At 34.3% G+C, this 21,422-nt stretch overlaps 1 protein-coding gene across 8 annotated transcripts in view; it reads right to left on the minus strand.

The window, feature by feature from the left end:
* The window catches only part of KDM6A (lysine demethylase 6A), a 180,823-nt gene that overhangs the window by 66,696 nt on the left and 92,705 nt on the right, over nucleotides 1-21,422 (minus strand). For all 8 annotated transcript variants that reach the window (XM_053917341.2, XM_053917340.2, XM_053917338.2 and 5 more), the window contains exons 7-9: nucleotides 20,560-20,680; nucleotides 8,837-8,891; nucleotides 4,683-4,717 (exon numbers count right to left, since the gene is read on the minus strand). In XM_053917341.2, the coding sequence (XP_053773316.1) occupies nucleotides 4,683-4,717; nucleotides 8,837-8,891; nucleotides 20,560-20,680 (211 nt within the window). The remainder of the gene's footprint in view (nucleotides 1-4,682; nucleotides 4,718-8,836; nucleotides 8,892-20,559; nucleotides 20,681-21,422) is intronic.

The following is a 21,422-nucleotide window of genomic DNA, read 5'->3' on the forward strand; positions in this document are numbered from 1 at the left end:
AGAAAGCAGAAAACATCCATTCAGAAAAGCAAAAAAGAAAAGGAATCCAAAAAAAAAAAAAAATGAGGATAGTATAAGAAACCTCTCGGACAACTTCAAACGTACCAACATTCGCATTACGGGGGTACAAGGAGGAGAGAAAGCAAGAAATTGAAAACCTATATGCAAAAATAATGGAAAATTTCCCTAACCTGGTGAAGGAAATAGACAACAAATCCAGGAAGTGCAGAGTCCCAAACAAGATCAACCTGAAGAAGCACACACCAAGACACACTGTACCGGATTTTTCAGACCATAAGACGCACCGGACCATAAGACCCACCTAGGTTTTAGAGGAGGAAAATAGGAAGAGAAAACAAAGAAACAAACAAAAAACCCCGCTCCCCTGCCGCCGCCCGCCCCAGCAAGCCAGGTACGCTACATTGGGACTATAAGATGCACCCCCATTTCCTCCTGAATTGGGGGGGGGGGGTGCATCTTATAGTCCGAAAAATACTGTAATTAAAATGCAAAAGGTTAAAGACAAAGAAGAATCTTAAAAGCAGCAAGAGAAAAGCAGTTAGTTACCTGCAAGGGAGTTCTCTTAAAACTGTTGGCTGATTTCACAACAGAAACTGCAGTCCAGAAGGAAATGGCAAGAAATATTCAAAGTGATGAAAAGCAAGAACCTACAACTGAGATCACTCTACTCAGCAAAGTTATCATTCATAATCAAAGGACAAATAAAGGGCTTCCTAGACCAGAAAAGCTACAGGAGTTCGTTGCCACCAAATCAGTATTACATGAAATGATAAAGGGTATTCTTTAAGAAAAAGGAAAAAATAAAAAACTGAGTAATAAAATGGCAATGCATTATCTATGAACTGAATCCAAACAAACAAGCACAACAGAAACAGACTCAGATACAGAGAACAGTTAAGCACTTACCAGATGGCAGGAGGGTTGAGGGATGGGTGAAAAAAGTGAAAGTACTAAGAAATACAAATTGGTAGTTACAGATCCGTCACTGGGATGTAAAGTACAGCATAGGAAATACAGTCAACGAAATTGTAATAACTATTTACGATGTCAGATGGATACTAGATTTATTAGGGTGATCAATTAATAAGTTATATAATGTGTAATAACTGGGTTGTACACCTGAAACTAATATAATATTGTATTTCAACTGCAATTGAAAAATTAAAAAAGTTATCTTAAGTAAAAAATAAGTAATATTTTAAGAAAAAATAATTAATTCTTTCAGTTATCCTGTATCTTTAACCATTAAAGGCTAGTAAGAACTTAGATGGTGAACTGTTAAGAGTTATTTCATTAAAATAAAGAAAAAGCCCTGGCTGGTGTGGCTCAATGGATTGAGCACTGGACTGCGAATCAAAATGTAGCTGGTATGATTCCCAGTCAGGGCATATGCCTGGGCTGCACGCAGGTCCCCAGTTGGGGGCATGTGAGAGGCACCCTACTGATGTATCTCTCACACGTATCTCTCTCTCTAAAAGTAAATAAATAAAATCTTTTTAAAAATCGAGAAAAAAGAAGAAGGTTCTGGACATATCAGCTAATAATATGGGAAAGGTAAATTAAATAATTGATATAGATGTCCAACAATATTTCATAATGTATTTACTTGGAGATATGACATTATACAGAAAAACAGAAGTATCTTCATTTAGAGCTGGTACATAATGATGTACATAGAAGCCTATAACAATCTAATTTTCTAAACCTACTAAGAATGGGTGGGAGTGAGATAATATCCCATTAAAACTACCCAACCTAAATAGAACTACCATATAATCCAGCAATCCTACTTCTGGGTATATTTCCAAAGGAAACAAAACTATTATCTCAAAGAGATGTTTATAATCCCATGTTTACTGCAGCATTATTCACAATACCCAATGTGTGGAAAAAACCTAGATGTCTATAAAAAGGTAGATCAAGATGTGGGATACATAAATACAATGGAAAAGTACTTCAGCCTTAAGAAAGAAGGAAATTTTGTCATTTGAACAACACAGATGAACCTGGAGGGCATTATGCTAAGTGAAATAAGCCAGACAAAGACAAATTACTGCATGGTGTCACTTATATGTGCAGTCTTTAAAGGGGATGGGTGGGGACAGGTAAACATACAAAGAGCAGAAAAGTAACTGCCAAGAGGAGAAGATGGGGCAACAAAGAATTGATAAAAAGGTATAATCTTTCAAGTTGTAAGATGAATAAGATATGAGGGTTTGATGTTCAACATATTGACTATAGCTGAAGACACTGTATTGTATAACTGAAATTTGCTAAGAGAACACAACTTAAATGTTTGCATCCAAAAAGGGGCAGGGAGTTAAATGTGAGGTGTTCGATATGTTAATTATATCAATGAGGGGGAGGGAATCCTTTCATAATATATACATATATAAAACCATCATGTTGTACACTTTAAATATGTTAAAATTTTATTTGTCAATTACATCTCAATAAAGCTGAAAAATAAAAATAACCAAAATGTGTGATTCAATTTAACAAAAAAATTTTAAGCCCTACATCTCCATCTCTACAAAAGGCCTTCTTTTTGTCTTTTTAAAACAGGGGTAAACAAAAGTAGGTTTACACTTGTTCACATGGAAAAAGACATGCAGGTTATGTTTATTACAATACCTTTATTAATCTTCAAAGAATGTCACAATGCAACTATAAACCTACTTTTGCTGACCCTTGTATTATAAGCTCAATACCACAAAGCTGTTATATACTTGCTAACACCTCTTTATTAGAATGACCTAGCCAACACACACACACACCCATCAGCCCCAGCTGATTATATCACTGGCTTCTCTCCATTCGGGACTCAGCCCACACAGTTCCTTCTCAAAGAGGCCTTCCTTAACTACTCTAGTTTAAAAAGTATCCCACTGCCTTTCAGTTTTAATTATGGTCTTACTGTTTCACACTGTGAAGCTAAAGTGGGACTAGGGCCTAGGCATTTCTGAAATACTGTATTCTGTTTTCTATAATATACTGATAAGCAGGAAGACTTATTCCTATATAAAGAGATTTCCCTTAAACTATCTGGTTACCTAGCAGTAGCCACTAACCACATATGACTCTACTTAAATTTACTTTGTAAAACTCCATATTCATAAATAGATCTGTTGGTATGAATCAGCTGAACTACAAAAGGAACTTTCTAGAAATACGTAGGTAGGCCTTTGTTTCTCTTCATTTTTACTTGAAAATGAACATCCTTGTTATAAGCACCAAGTAGAGATTTTTCAATCCTTTGATATGCTTGGAGTGCCATCTTTCTGTCACCTAAAAATTATATACTTTGCTTAGAATAAATTTTGTTCTGTTTTGTTTAATCTTAATGGGCAATAAAATTTATCAAATTAAATAATCAATGGGGGAAGGGCCCTGTCCCTACATTACCTTCATAAGATTAAAATTTACCGCCGACAGACAACTTCTCATCAGAAATAATGAAAGCCAAAGACAATGGAATGTAAATTCCAAAGTGGCCAAATAAAATAGAATTCCACCTCCAGTAACAACACTCGTTACAAATAAAGGTGAGAAAACTTCTGCTACAACTAATGACAGACCAGTAATCTAAGAACTAAAAAAGCTGGAGAAAATATCAGAATTCGTCCTTTTGAAGGCTGCAGAGATCACTTGAGGTAATGGGAAGAAAAGGAGCTAAGACTCAAGGAAAAGAACTGTGGAGAGGAAACTGACTTCTGTATCTGCTTTCACACTGTGGTCTTCGCTGATTTGGCAAAAATCAGCAGTTGGCAGGAGGCAGGGATTAGCACTGACAGGTAAAGACTCTGATCCACAACATGTGTGTAATTTTCACATGCAACTCCTCAAGGTAGATAGAGTAGCAGGGTATCCAAACCTGAGTGTGCATCAATTTTGATTCAGTGAGTGAGTGTGTGTGTGTGTGTGTGTGTGTGTGTGTTGTGGTGGTGTCCAGGAATCTGGTGTTAATTTTTTAAAGCACCTCATGGTGGTTCTGAAACAAAACAGACCTTACAAATTATATACAAATATGACGATTTTTCCTCTGAAAAGCTGTTATATAATACATGTTTTGATTAAGCTATGATTACCTAATATTTAGTCTCACACCAATTTATATGCCTGATTTTCCATACCACTGCCTACAGTAAATATCTGTGTTATACCTTTCATTGTACCACTAAGCAAAATCTGCCATACGTAAAAACAATGCTCTACAATTAAACTGAAAAAGCATTTTAAACACCATAAAATTAGTGATAATGACATCAAAAAGGTGACTCTAATATGCCTTTCAAAGGATGACACATAGAAGAGATATTTCAATCTTAAGAAAAACTGAAACTAAAAGCAATGCATTATAGCAACCATCTATAAACATTTTGAAAAGAAAACTAGGCATTTCCTTACAATAAGAGAAATCTTCTTTATTTTAGCCATTTAAGTCTGCAGACATTTAAGTTTAGACACAAATCATATTAAATGAAATTTCTTTGTACAAAGCAAATACTCTGTAATAACTGCTTCACTAAGCAAAATCTTGACCACATTTAATAAGTTTAAAATGTATGTAAGAGATAATACCAGAACTCTATTAAATTATCTGGTATCACGTAAAATGATAAGGGTGATCACTTTTGTTTTAAGTTAAGTTAAACACTTACCTGGGTTTCATATAAGTGGGCAATGTGAAATTGAACTGCAAAGATGATGGAAAATAGAAATCAATCAATACACAAGTATTTGGAGTAAATGGCAAGATATAAAATGTAAAACAAGCACAGTTTACACTACACAGATTTAAGCAATAATGGAACATAACCTTTCTTTTTAATAAAATATACAAATATATACAAACATGATAAGAAGCTGTATGTATTCATTATTGGTTATCAAATTTTGTCAATGTAATTATTAAAATTATTAAAATCTGTAGCAAGTGAGCATACTTCTTAAATGTTTTCAATTACAGTTTATATTCAATATTATTTTGTATTAGTTTCAGTGAGTATACTTCTTACAAGTTTAAAGTAGCCATATTAAGCAAATAGAGAAAATTTTTTAATCTATACGTTTCAAAATATGGTATTTAAAAACTAAGTTCTAGGTGAAAAATATAAAGTCACTATTTGTTAAAAAAAAACACATTAAAATAGGAAAAACCTCTAATATTTTTCTTATACCATATTTCATATCTGCACATTTTATAAAGAAGTCACAGACCAGGATGACATTGGTAATAACAGAGGAAATTAGTTGTTGCATTGCTCTATCAGTTCTTCAGAATTATTTTTTAAGTACTTTTTTAAAAAGTCAAACCACTTGGAAGGCAAAAATAATACACAGACCCAAGATTAACAAATAATGTCTTGAAAAGCAGACAAAAACACATCAGCTTTTATTTTCAGCTCTTCCTCATACTGCATCACCAGAGTATGAATGATTCGATGAAAGCAACGATGAACCAGTAATCAAAACTTAATTCTAGCTACTTAAGTACTGATTTTCATTCTTTAATGTTCCACCTATCTGAATTTCATAGCTGGATTTCAAGGAGCCTGGGAGCCTTTCAAAATTATATGCAGAATATATATGTGGATCTTTACAAGCAAGGTCCACAGCTATCATCAATTTCGTATTGTAGAGCGTACCATGAGCTGATTCCTGCAACTTTTAAGATTCACCTGGAAGGCTTGAGAAAAATTAGAGATCCCCAAGGTTATGATTCAGTGAGCCTGGGGCAAGGCCTGGAAAGCTGCCTTTTTATTCAGTTCTGCCAATACCTATTCCCTTGACCACCTACCACCTGGAAACAGCTGATCTAAAAAAACCCATGAACATCAAAACAAACAAAATATATAATGAACTTTAAAAACAATACCACTTTTGGGTCAAAAGTACCAAATAACTCCATAAATAATCATTTAATATCACGTGTTAACTAATCAAAATGAGGCAAAATAAAAATATCTTTAGAAGATGAAAATCAGTTTTGTGAAAGCACATAATAATAATAATAACAATAAAAGTTCTACATATGTAAACATCCCCTTCACCTACACCTGTTGAAGGCTTTTCTTATTCCTCATGCGTCTTTTTGAGCACAGTTCTCCTTGTGTTACAGTCCACATCTCATCTCACTACATCAATGGAGGGAGACTAGGTTACAGGTTAAGGAAATGATGAAGAGATAAAATATCTATGCCCATTTCCTACAATCTTCTTTCTCCTCTAATAAAGTGTTGTAAAAAGAAAGAAAAGATCAGTAGCCAGTGGGCACCCTACTACCATCCCAAACTTCTACCAATCTCACTCCTATGCCTTGTATCAATGGCTTCCCTATTCCATGAGTTACTAAATCCAATGTAATCTTTTGTAATGTGAAACCACCATATATTTAAATTCTTAAAAGTCTTCTTCAAAGTGGAACATAACCATATACGTATGAAAAAGCTCCATTTGGCAAGTCTCAATTAGTGGCAGGAATTTTTAACAAATATTGCCATAAAAGGTTCTGAGATTAAGCTTTATTCAGAAATTAACATTATTTTTAGAATTAACACAATTTTTAAAAATCTCAAAGAAACAATTGTATCCTAGGGGGCAATCATATAATGAAAACCCTCACATCATCATGACTCTACTTTTCAAAATATTAACTGTAATTAATTTCTCTTAAGCAGTTCTAGAAACAAGTGTATCTACTTATTTTTTTAATTATATAAATGAATTGTGGCATAAAATACAAATCTCTCATATAAACTTTCTTAAAAGCTCACTTTCTACTATCTTCTGATCTCTATAGTATCACAAGGTAACACAAAGGTTTGAAAGAATAGTCAAGGTCTGTGGCATACACAACAGATGATGACACAAAAATTTCTAAGAGAAGTAAGTGTTACAAAGACAAAGCACCTGGTGTTGAAACAGTAATAATGTCTGGCTCAAGGCAGGTAGTCCATATTGCTCTGTAAGCCATCAGCCACTATCATAGTTATCAAATAATCATGTCTAAAATAAACTACCCCAATCAACTTAACTATAATGGCTTAATATCTCTAAATAAAGCACACACCCTTCCATTAGAGTGATCAACCTTTTAGCACTCAAAGTCCTGAACCCAGGGAAAATCCCCAGACCTGGGCAAAATAAAAATAGGACATTAGTCACCCTCCCTCCTATTTTCCTTTTCAATAACCAACAGACAGAGAGGCATAGTAAACTTGAAGATGTATTCATGTTAGTTCGAACTGTCCTCTTCAAATTGACAGGAAAGTTTTCTGTCCTGTGGTAGTCACTCTACACAGGTGTTTTCCAATCAGGAGTAGTGAGCTACAAGTGAGAGTTTTAACCTCAACAGAATAGAGTAAAATGAAGATTTACCAATATATTTAGTCTCACACTTATGAAGCAACCCTCAGAAGTTATTTAAAATTACAAGTAGTTATGACACTTGGCTTTAAGGCACTAGATATTAAAAAAATGAAAATCAGCTGTTTTCTTATTCCCATAAATTAGATGATTTATATAACCTGAATATATTTATAAATTAGTATTTCTATGAGTTAAATTCTTTTTCTAATCTAACCTCATCTTAGAAGCTGAAATATTGCTGCATTTTTTTTTTAACCTTCGCACCACTGATTCTGTAAATACACTCATCAGTACAAAATCCTGAGTTCAATGTAAAGAAAATGGAAATCTTTTATGTTTTCTCAAGAAATTGTCTCTGGAGAAGTATGAGGCAGTTTAGATGATCTAATCCTCAGGTATTTTTAAGACGGATACTACTTTTCACTTAACACCTTTCCATATGATTAAAAAATGAAGTCACAGAAAAATACTGATTTCCTTAAACCTAGAATCCTTTGATTCATCTTAAATTTTCATTAACAATGGTTCATTTTCAACTGGTTGAAAGAAGAAGGGATTAGTCAAGGAACATACACGTATGGCCCATGGACACAGACAACGGTGTGAGGATGGGGGGGTGGTGGAGAACTGGGTAGAGGAGGACAAAAGGGGAATAACTGGAGTGATTGCAATAGTATAAACAATAAAGTGTTTTTTTAAAAAGAATGATTTGTTTTTATATACTCTAATTAAAATGTTTATTTTTTTCAAGTAAGAAAGTTTTAAAGGAAACCAGCTTGAACCCAATGAGTATTCTTAAAATTTTTATTGGCTACTTTAAAGTATACTACATAAACATGATAATACATACTTATTGATAAACACAGAATAATCATCAACCTAATCTGCTTTTGGAAGTAAACCTTTGCAGAAACAGAAAATAACTGAAGAAAACCACTGTATCAGATACATATACATTCTTTTTGAATTAATTGAAAAATGTCACCTAAAATTTTATGGTGTATAAAAATATAATAAAAAGTCCAAGTATGTTTTCATAATTACCAATAATTTTAATACAAATAGCAGGAATCACTGAGCTACCACACACGAACCTTTGCAAATTCATTTTTCCTAAAAGACTAGCAAGCCCCATTTTTAATCCCCCCAAGTCATCTACAATATAATTAATACACAAATAATCAATCTTGCTCACTGGTGCAGGTAATTTGAATTCAACAACTCAGTTCACTGGTATATCTACTTTGGACACAGGCTGTTCACAATAACTCATCTGACATGTTCCATTTGTACAAGCAGCCATGACAATCAATACAGTTAGATTCAGTAATTCTACAAGAAAAAAACTGCACAGGATTTATCACTATCATTATTATTACTACTACTACTATTTGACATGCAGTGATTTGAATACATATAGAAAACTATGGTTATTAATACTTACTTTCAGCATTGGACAAAGTGCAGGGATTACAGTCAACCAAAGCTAACTGAAAATGCTGTAAGGAGAGAGTAAGAAAATTAATGCGCTAAAAATTTAGTTATATGACTGTGTCTTAAAATACTTTTCAGGTACGTAAGGTCTGCGATGATAAACCTATGCTATGCAAATAAAACATAGTAGACAACCAAGTGGAATTACGTTGAGCATTTCCTGCTAGTAACAGCCAGGTTTTTGAGAACGAAGACTTTGGGAAAGAATTAACTTTATCACGCTATCCTGTGCATATTTTCGTTTACATGAAAAAAGCTTCAGGTATTTAAGTCTTCAAATTAATAAAATGTATTAGTTATAAACAATTTAAACAGAACACATCATTTTTAAAACTGAAAGTAAAAGTTCGATGGCATTAATGTCAGCTTATCTCAAAATGAGACATGAACTTTAGAAACAAAAAAATTACTATGAGAATTATGACAAAGGGTAAAACTATCTGCCCTTACTGATATTTCAATAATCATAATATTTAGTGCCTTTTAAAACTTTTTATAAAAACTACTTGGACTACTACAAAGAATGCACAGGCTACAAATAGCCTGTGTTCAAGTTCATTTATGAAATATAATTATCCTTTTAGAATGTGCTATTATATGTATAGGCAATTTTAGTCCATTAATAGTTACATCATCCACTTATTATGTCATATAAGCTTGCCCCCAAAATGTTAAATTTAATATACAACATATTTTTAAGAATGCAAATCATAATCAAAAACACTGGGTGACATCCAGTTTGTCAATATTAAACCTGGTATGTAAACTAAGAGAAGACAAGTGTTAGAGTTGGTATAGTCTTCAAAATAAAAAAAAAGTACATCTCTTTCAACTTTTCTAAAAATTACTCCCACAAATGTACATTCAAATTTTAGCATTTAAAGTAACCAACAGCCAAAATACAAATCATTTTTAAAAAACTGACCATAATAAGTTCATTCCTATCTACAATAAAAATATCTAAAGAGTTGTATTTTATTTAATCCTCACCCGAGGATATGTTCATTGATTTTTAGAGAGAGGATGGGGGTGGGAGGGACATCAATTGTTTGCCTCCTGTATGGGCCCTGACCAGGGATTGAACCTGCAACCCTTTGTTGTAAGGGACAACACTCCAACCCGAGCCACCTGGCCAGGGACAAAGTTTTTTTATCAAGAGAAATAATGATCAGCAAGCTTTCAGTACTGTATTTCAACACAAAATCAACAAAACTGCACTTGATCAACTGGAACCCTCAATTAACAAAAATAAAAAAATGTCAGCTACCCAGTGTTACAAAGAACAAAATATTAGAGGGATAGATACCCTGGCTGGTGTAGCTCAGTGGATTGAGCACGGGCTGTGAACCAAAGGGTCCCCAGTTCAATTCCCAGTCAGGACACATGCCTGGGTTGTAGACCAGGTCCCCAGTCAGGGGGGTATGTGAGAGGCAACCACACATTGATGTTTCTCTCTCTTTCTCCTTTCCTTCCGCTCTCTCTAAAATTAAATAAATAAATATCTTAAAAATATATTTAAGGGATATAAATTTTGAATGGGCAAACTACAAACAAAATGACTATAACTCTTAAATACAGAATATTTAATCCATTCAACAAATGAATTTATGAAGAGCCTATGTTGCCCTTAGGACAATGCGACACTAGGGATACAATGTTCAACAACAAAACAAAACTAAAAAATTATTTGCCATGGTCAATAGAATGAAAAAAAAAAATCCAACACCTCAACACCTTGAGAACTGCTTTTATTTTTCCCTGGGCCTAAGCAGATTGTATGCCCTCAAACATCCCCTGAGTGCACTACCATGGCAACAGAAAACAAGACTGTTTTAAAAAGTGAGTACACAAAGCAAAGCATGTTTTATAACCGCGTTCCTCTTAGACAAAAAGAGCAGCAGAGTAGCCACACATTTACATTGTAATATATTTCTAAATCTAATCTATCCTGCCAGCACAAATTAATATTTAGATAAGACAGAACTCTCCTAAATCAACCATCAAAGGATATAAACTGACCTGCAAAGAAACAGCCTTCAAGACAGCAGTATTTTAGTTTTATTATTACATTGAAATTGCACAAAGAGCATAGAGAGATGCATAATTCAAATTGTCTAGCCTACATTTTATCTATCAATAATCAAGGTCATTCAATGAAACCTGACAGAAACAGTTCTGGACCATGTTTTACATACCGTATTTTGCCATGTATAACGTGTACAGTTTGTCCAAAATTCTTTGAGGGAAAAATAAGGATGTGCATTATACATGGGTAGTACTAATTCCATATCTATATAAACATTTATGCGTATGCATTTGTTATATAAAATTTCTTGTACCATATGTTCAAAAATAAATGCTAAAATACCTTTATAATATAAAAAACAAGTGTCTAAATACGTATCTACAAATAACTGAATTTAAAAATTAAAACGAAACATTTTTTTCCTGAAAGTTTGGGCCAAAAATGTGGGTACACGTTCTACATGGCAAAATACAGTAATTCTTAATCAATCTTAAAAGCAACAATGAAGTCACTGAAGCACCATCTGAAACCCACAATATCATGAAATACTAAACATTTCCAAACAGCAACAATATAGAAACATTACTGGGCAAGAGTACATATTCAAAAGCATGCATATGAGACTGAACGAACTTACAGGATAATTACTAAGTTTAAAAAAACTAAGTAACTACAAAAAAACCACATAAAGAAAAACACCTACACACCGTTCAGTAAACTAAAGGGAGATGAAGAACTGGGGATGACATGACCTCACAGTCGTTGTTTTTACTATTTTATTTATTTACTTTTAGAGAGAAGGGAAGGGAAGGAGAAAGAGAAGGACAGAAACATCGACGTGCAAGAAACACTGATCGGTTGCCTCTTGCATGCCCCCTCCACCCCTCTCCAGTCAGGGACCTGGCCTGCAACCCAAGCATGTGGTGTGCCCTTACTGGAAACTGAACTGGGACCCCTCAGTTTGTGGAACAAGGCTCAATCCACTGAGCCACACTAATCATGGCTGACCTCAGTTTCACCACTAGCATTTAAACCAGATGCAAAATAGATGTACTTATGAACATGTAAACCAGCAGAAATGGCATGATAATCGGCCCCCAAGCCTAAAAATGTTGTGGTAGAATATCTAGCACCCATCCCTGCAACCAAGAGAAACAGCTACAAAGTACAGGGCAGGCAAAAGTAGGTTTACAGTTGTGAGTACGCGAAACGGTTTATTCTCGTATTACTATGTATTAATTATTATATTATTTTCCATAGTGACAAATGTAAATCTACTTTTGCCTCACCTTCTATATCAGGGGTGTCAAACTCATTTCTACCAAGGGCCACATCAGCCTCACGGTTGCCTTCAAAGGGCAAATGTAATTTTAGGACTTATAAATGTAACTACTCCTTAACTAGGGGCAATGAGCTCAGCACTGTCGCTGAGTAGAAACCAAGTGCTGGGCCGGATAAAACAAGGTGGAGGGCCGGATTTGGCCCGTGGGCCTTGTGTTTGCCACCTGTGCTCTAGATGCAACTCATACTGAAATATTGTAGTACTGAAACTGACTGTTATCGTGGGAAACAAGTTATTATGCAGTAGACGCTTTTGCAGTTCAGACTACATACAAACCTCAAGGCAGAAAGCATTCTTCAGAAAATTAATTTCCAAGTCAAAGAGGATTTACCTAAGACATCTTTTTTAAATGCTGCAGTGATTTTCTGTTTATAGAGGACTTCTGGGCCAATTTAACACAAGGTTCGATTCATTACAATTTCTGTTGACATCTTTATTACCAAAGTCACCTTTTGTTTTAAAAGATTTTGACTTGTTCAATATTTCAAAATAACTTTATAGTATATTGTTTTATATAGACTGAGAAACTTGATTTCTAGTTGGAGGTAGGATATCTGTATTCATGTAATTAACACATTAGTTTCAAGACTTTATTTTCCTTTAAATTATTTTACTTCTAGCTGTATACTCTGTGATTATCTCACAACTCTTTTCAATTGTAGAACCCTTCAACTGTATTCCCAATCCCACAGACAAGCAATGAGATAACTTTTTGTAAGTGACAAAAACTATGCATGAATGTATAAATTAGTCTGGAGCAATGGTTGGATTCCAGATCTAATCTTGCACATTCTGATTCAGTGGGTTGAGGGTAACACCCTGTGAACCACACAAAAGCTTCTACGAATTATTCTAATAAACAGGGTTAAATGCCATTGTCTTAAAAGTTTTTAAATCGTGTGCTTGTCCCCCCAAAACCTTACGTCAGAGTATGTAGACATGGTGTGTATAGGTGATACTTCTGTCTACATTCAGTTATGGCAGACACAGCCTCTTATGAATAAAAGGTTGGCAAGCAGCTTTTACTCTACAAGTCAGGCGCTCTGCTATGGCTATACATCTACAACTAAACACAAGGTCCACTGAAACTGGTGTTGTAACGGAAGTTTAAAAGACAATTTCATAATGGAATCCAAAAGATATAGATAAGAGAAGAAAGAAAAGAGGTACTTCAGGCTGAGGAAACAACTTGTTATTTTTACAAAGCCCCAATAAAACAGGGTTTATGGACCATTTAAGTGAGATAAGGGAAGGTGAGGTACTCTTTTCAAGTCAAAGGTAATCTTTTTCACTGTTACAGATTGGCACAGTTCTAAAAGTATGATTAAAACCAACAAAGTTCATGCTTAAAACTAGTAGTCTATGGTAAATGGGTGAGACTAAGGAAATGTCTTAGGATATAATGGTACTTAATTTTAGAGATTTGGTATCTGAAAATAAGACACAGAACTGAAACTGGTAAATGATGGTAAGGGCTTGTGAGACACATTATGTAGCCAAGCTCATCTGACTGGGGTTCTCTCAAAGCCCTCAAACTCGGGTCTTCCAATTATCTTTGTAATGCAAGGTTGTTACAATAGTTTTGAGGAGTGACTCAATTGCACACCAGTGACTAATAGTTAATGCATCCTGGCAATCTTACCAAAAAAGAGGCTCCTTCTTTGAAGTTTATCAATCTGGTCTCTTAAAAAATTTCTGTAACTGTTAATGAAGATGTTAAAAAATTTTATTTTTAGCCCTTCTTTTCCGTTCCACACTTCTATCTGTCTATACCAACTCAATATACTCCCAAATGACCCATCCCCATTCAGAGCCTCTTCACCTCCCAACCCCAAAACCTGTTGCTAATGTATCTCCTGCATTAGTTAATAGGAAAGTGATTCAAGCCAATAAATGGGAAATATCTTCCCACAATAAATCAGTTAGTAAATTACTTCCTTAAGATCCCTAGGATATACTACCATTCATTCATCCATCAAGAACCCATTTATTCTACAGATCTTGTTCATCTTTTTTTCCTGTACTTGTGTCCTACCTTCTCTCCCAACTCATGCCTTCTGCCATATTTTACAAAAGTATAGCTATGATACTGACTAGAAATTCTTAAACACTGGTTCCAATGTGTCTAATTTGTGTACACAAGGCTGACATAAATTCAAAGTTTTTTGTATCTAGTGTACAATTTGTAGTCATATTAAATCAATACTGCTAGGTACACAAATAACAAATACAGAGTGAACATTATATATATTTTATAAAGGGGATAATTCAGTAATTTTCACTGTTAACTGTTGTTTTGGGATATAATCTCTTTATAAAGTGTGGCAAAAGATACACTGAATATTTCATAAACTGCACTTGAAGACCAAATATTTACAACCACAAATAAGTAGTTTTGTATAAACATTAAAAAAACTTATGAGCCCTGGCTGGTATAGCTCAGTGAATTGAGCGCGGGCCTGTAAACCAAAGCATTATTGCTGGTTCGATTCCCAGTCAGGGCACATGCCTGGGTTGCAGGCCAGGTCCCCAGGTCTTGTGTGGGGTACACAAGAGGCAACCACACAATATTTCTCTGCCTTTCTCCTTCCCTTCCCCTCTCTCTTAAAATAAATACATACATACATACATACATACATAAATCTTTTTTTAAAAAGTATGTATGTATGTATGTATGTATTTATGGGAATGGAGGGAGAAAAAGGTAGAGAGAAACATCAATATGAGAAACATTGATCAGTTGCCTCCCGTACACACCCTGACCAGGGACTGAACCGCCAACCTAGGCATGTGGTCTGAAACAAAATACTTTTGAATTAGAAAGGACTTCTTGTACTTAAAATATATTTGCAAAGAGAAAACTCACACGGGAAACCTGGACTCGCCCTAGCTTCTCAGTATCAGAGTGGATGATACTGCACACCTATGACCAGTCATGTCCTTTTCAAACATGCATTTTGGATGAACTTCAGTACTTCAGCTATTTATACTACTTGACACTGGAAAGCATGTAATAGAACTCAGGGCAGAAATAAATATCAAATGGAAAAACCAAAACTGGACAGGCAGAGTGAAGTGGAGAAAGCACTGTTGAGTGGCTACATAAACCAATTAGATCAACTCATACCAGAGAATAGTATCTGGAAAAACTAAAAGGTAAAGTGCAAGTGGATGAGTAGTGGAAAAAGAAAGACCAGAGGGAATTCTGTCCACAAATGAGAAAAAAATGGACAGAAGACAAAATAAACAGCAATAACCATCCTTTGCCAAAAGTCGCAGTGATGTTACACTTGGGTGAAACCCAGTTTCATTGCTGATGTGGGAACTGGGGAGATGTTGTTTAAAGGTATAAATTTGTAACTAGTAGATAACTCCTGGAGATCTAATGCACAGCACAGAGATTATAGTCAACAATATTGTATTATGCTCTTCAAAGTTGCTAAGAGACTAGATCCTTATTGTTCACAGAAAAAAAAATTGTGACATGATAGGTGTTTAATACTAAGGTGGTAATCATACTGCAATATGTAAAATGTACCAAGCCAACACGCTATACACCTTAAACTTATACAATGTTACATGTCAATTTTATCTCAATAAAAAATAAAGAAAGACTAGAATTTTCAAAATGTCAGCTGGAAGAGTTAAGCTGCTGAACATCATGAAGGAAACAGGACAGGAGCAGGTATGGAGAAATATCAACTTTCATTATCTTCAGATAACTAAACTAATAAAAAATATGCTGGTAAAGCTTCAACAAAGAAATATTACAGGTATTTTAGAAATTTAAGACATAGTTCAAATTAAATTAATAGCTAGTATCAAATTCTCAGTATTTGCATAATACATACAGTTCACAGTATCTGAATTAAATGAAACAAATGATTTCCTGATTCTACAATAAGTAAAGTAAAAGGAGGCATTTTACAAATTACAAAAGTGATTTCTATAAGGAAATAGATATCATCATGCCTTTACTTATCCCTTCTGCCTTACTATCTTGGCATAAAAAAAATAAATCACAATTCCTAAATCTATATTGAGTATAAGATCAAACAAGACACCTGGAAGTGAAGTCATTCCTGGAGAAAAGTAAGGTAAAAATAAAGTGGAAATGCTTTTTCACTCAGAAATTTCATGTCGGGTATAACAGTAGAGGTGAGACAAGCTGAATGAACTGGTGAACAGGGGCATCTGGAGAAAACTGTGCTGCCAGTGTGCATAGAAAAAAAAATCTGTTAAGAGATGATAATAAAACTAGCGCCCCCCCCACTTGCTTGCTCTTGCTCTCTCTCTCCCTCTCCCAGTATTTCCAACCGATCCTACGAGAGGCATTTTAGAGCTTCTTCCATTTATCTATTCATTCAAGAAACACTAAGCACCTGGTAAAATGCCTGGTTAACATACAAGTCTCATTTGACTTCAACTAATTTCCTTTGAATTATCTCTGTCACTCTTATCTTCCTAACCCTTTCATAGGACCCCCCTTCAATGAGCACATCATCTTCAAATACCAAACTATAAGGGAACTTAGATTGGTATCCCAGTCAACTTTCCACATGTTCTCTTAAAAAAGCCACCCTCTTTACCCTTAAAGATACAAAATACTTCTAATGTTAACATAGAGTTCTAATGTTTAGGGAAACTTAAACATGTAAATATTAAGGACAATTTCTATATGATCTTTATTAGAGATACACTGGCATTAACTGACTAATATGGATGTTATTACATGTTATTTTGCATTTATTAGCTTCACACAAAGCAAATTTTAAGTCTGCCAGGATATGAAAATTAGAGGCATTATATAAAACTATTTGTCAAAATTAGTGCACTTTATTGAAGTAATAATAGCACACTGCCTCAAACACATAACGAATCCAAGCAATTAGCATTAATATCATTAAAAAGTAATGAAATAATTCTGAATTAGTTATATGGTGTTAAATAGGCAACCAAACTCACTTGGGGAAGTATTACTTGAAGCAGAGAAGAAAACCAACAAAATATCATGTAGAAATGTCACCCTGAAATGGACTCTGATTCAGATAATGTTAACCTAGTTAATAAATTAAGAATTGGTACTCCACTAGTCATTAAACATGTGAAATCTTTACTGGCCAATTTAATGGAAAAACAACACCATATAATTAAGTAAGCTGGGCATTAACTTCCCATTTCTGAGAATGGGATAAGTGACAAAAATACAAGTATTAAAATCTAGGATGAGAAAATGGATTTCACAAACACTATATGCAAGACCCCAAAAAGAGGAATTTGTGGAGTGAGTACAGTTATTTCAATTCTACAGATAAAAAGAGGATCAAAAGAATTAAGCATCTTGCCCATGGTCACACAATTAGTTTACGTGGCAGGGTCAAATTTGAAAACCAAATTTGGTTGCTCTGCAAGTACCACAACAGAACGAATCTGTTTTAGAGATACATTTCTGGATAGAAGTAATTACCAGAGATAGAAATAAAACCGGAGGCCCTGGAATGCATTTCATGTGTGGGTGAAAAGAAAAAATATATTATGAAAATAAACTGTATTTTATTTAAATATTTTACCATCCAAAACATACTGTATATGCAATATCCCTCTTTGGGCATAGGGAAACGAAATGAATTAGAGAAGACCTAACCTGTAATACACAGATTGTTCACACCGTCCCCACACCAAAATATTCTCTTTACCCACCATTTACTCCATAGGATTAAAGCATAGGCACAATGTATTTAGGGAATTGAGTGCCCTGCTCAAACACTGGGCAAAAGTGGTCTTCGAGTAACCACGACTTTAATAGGAATCAATTGAGAATGGCCATGTGGTTTATTTCTGGCCAATGAGATACAAAGTGAAGTATTCTTGAAGAGATCAAAGGAAATAAGGATCTTTCTCCTCTATGAAAATTATTACCAGGTATTTATTAAGCACTTATTATACACCAGAACTATACTAAGCAACTATGCCACTATTCTATAGTATCTTTTTACATGAAATATGGAAAAGGAATAATCTCACTTTCATTGTACCTGGCATACAGCCTTAAGAGTAAGCCAACATACAACACAGAAGAAAATGAATCCTTGATAAAATCTTGTATCAGTTCAATCAACCAATCCTGAAGGTTGGACTTCACATAGGAGCTACTTTTTTTGTTTTTTGTTGATTTTTTAATTAGCTTAAGTTGCAGTTTCTGAGGTTGCAGTCCAAAGCTTCTAATTAATGCCAATGCTTTGTGCTAGAAAGAGTTTTACATAGTGGGAAAGTCATCAAAGGATCCACATGTATTCACATGAAGCCTCCTAAGGGGAGAGGGGCATATCATTCCTTCTGATTCCTACCTTCATTTACACTAAATGCCAAGCACTTATAATAATATATGGAAATACCACCTTCTCCTCAAATAAAATGTTGATACCTAAAATTCTTCTTAAAATAGACAAGGAATACTGCAGAGGAAGGCCTTAAAAAGCCAATGACAAGATAACATAAAAATCAAATTAAACCTCATTATGGGGAAGAGAAGTATCCAAGACTCCTAAAATTCTTTTCTATATTCATAAAAAAGAAATAAACATAATATCAAGTATTTAAATAAATAAAAGAAGCCCAAAACAAGATGCATTTAAGGCAATTTTGCTAAAATCACTATGACTTCAAAGTGTGGTTAGTCTTTATGTCTGAACAAATAATAGTTGTATATAGGAAGGTTTCTGTTGAATATGAGTAAGTAGTAACATTGACCAAAACTGTTTTCCCTGATTAAAGGGGATTTTAAATAATGCCACCTTCATGGAAACCGATGTTTACATCCATAGAATTATTTAAAATACCACTGTACTGATATTCAGAGATATTTACATTCCACAAATTGGGACATATCTGATTACTTTTTTTTGACTCAAATATATTTCCTAAGCAACATTTACCAAACACTTATTTAACGCATAATAGGTATGTTGTGCAGTACTGTAAAATGCTCAAGTAAGTTTGTTTTGAACTACAAAACATTTTAAGAATCTCTGTTAGCTAATATACACTGTGAATGTCTAAGAGGAAAATAAATTACGCAAGGTGGTATATTTGAACTTATTTTATTTCCCATTTCTAATCCAGTCACATCTCATAGTACAGTCTCAGAAATGATGCTCTTATCTTGAGGAACACTGGTAACTTCCAAGCATCCCTTATTCTTCACACTACTTACACTTACCCTTGGGCCTATTCCTCAAATTGCACTTACCTTTGACAACTGTGTGATCTAAATAGTTCACAACCTACTTGTTTTAGTGTTTTTGGTTGCCTCTCTATTTCTTTTTCTTACAATCAGCATTGTTCTTTATAAACTCATAAAAGATAGAAACTGTATCTGCATAATTGTCTATTTAAAAATTTTAGAGCAATTAGGCACTCTTAAATACAGTTTAAATTAAAAAAAAAAACCTTCAGTTGTTCCTTATTAGTGAATTCAAATTATAACCTACTGTAAAATCATTATCATTCTTTATCTCCCTATCCTCAGAATCAAGACAGTCTGTATCGGAGCTCTGTAGAACACGACAACCATTACAGTCATAAATTAACCAAAACTTAGGCTTTTCCCTAGAACTTTGAATCCTTTCTAAAAGCAATGCTCTTGTCATGCAGAGAAGCACTATATTCATGAAAATCCCAGTGAGACCTACAGTGATGGCAGACAACACAAGAAGCTCAACAACAACAAAAAAATTGAGAAATATCAAATTTCCATATAAAGTGAAATACTTAACCAACAATGTATTATCTTTTCCCAACTATGTTAATACTCATCCACCAGCAGCACAAATGACTTTCAGAACACTTTTAAAGCTAATCTAGGTATCACAAATGTGCCCTACTGATAAATGTGGAAAGGTTTGTAGTGAGACCAATACAAATAAATGGTTAATGATTGTGACCTCTGTAGTGGCCAATCACTATAGTGAAGTGTTTCAAATGTCCAAACCGAGTTCAAACCTTCACCCCTTCCTATGGCAGACCTCAATTAAAACTTTAACAAGAAAAAGTTTAACATTGTAATTAGTTACCTATGTCTTAGCATAATCACTACTTTGTATCCTGAAAGTCAACCTAATGTATCTTCCAGTTCATAGCTGATAAACATTCTTCCACGTAAACTTTCAAATTTCCTTTTGAAGTGCCAATATAAATTCCAACATTTCTCATGCTCTAATATTTAACAACTCCCACCCAATCCCCCCCTCAAAAAAACCCCCACAAAAATGAAACATTGTGTCTTGGAACAAACCCAACAACTTACCTTTAAACTAGACTCATAGTCTGTGTTCACTTTGAACATAAGCCCAAGTCGTAAATGAATTTCCTTGGCGCGACAAAAGCTTGGATCAACATAAAGCACCTCCTGAAATGCTTTAATTGCCCTGAAAAAATATAGACATAAGATATCTTAACTTTCTGTCACTTGCATGAATTTTTGCTCAGTAGCACAATAAATTTTATGCTCTACACCATAGTTTATAAAGGAAATTCAGTTATTTAAAAATGATGTGAATGAACGGTTTAAAAAAGACTGGCAAAGAGCACCTGGGTTTTTCATATAACTGAATATATAGAATCTAATTTAATATAAAAGATATGCTACATCAAATCTCTATGTAGCATTTAAGCAGAGAGCATTAAACATTTAAGTACAAGGGAACAGTACCTATTCAATTCCATTCCATTCCAAGTTATGCTCTAATATTGCTCCTCCTCAGCTATGAACTGGCTTATCTCAGGAATTTCTTTGTGTAAACACTGGCCCCCTTTGGCTTCACTCTTTCCCCTCAGGATGGTCTCCTGACCTGGAATAGTTTCATTCTTCTGCTTCACCCTAAATCCACTATTACCTTCAAGACTCACCACCCAAACTCAACACTATTTTGCTTAGTGTTAACTAGTAGTTAGGTCCACTCAATAATTAAATCATTTTATTCTCTACCTACTGGTGTGCTGTCTCTAGTTTTTCCAAGTATTCTAATTCCTTGGGTTCTACATTTCTATTTTTAATTTTCTGAATAACATTAAAATGCTTAAGTTTAATAGATGTTTGCAGATGCCATCACTTTTATAGTTGGCTGATTGGACTTTGTGTGTGTGAGTGTGTATGCGTGTGGAGTGGGG

The sequence above is a fragment of the Desmodus rotundus genome, chromosome X (genome assembly GCF_022682495.2).
Source record: "Desmodus rotundus isolate HL8 chromosome X, HLdesRot8A.1, whole genome shotgun sequence".
Classification (NCBI taxonomy): Eukaryota; Metazoa; Chordata; class Mammalia; order Chiroptera; family Phyllostomidae; genus Desmodus; species Desmodus rotundus.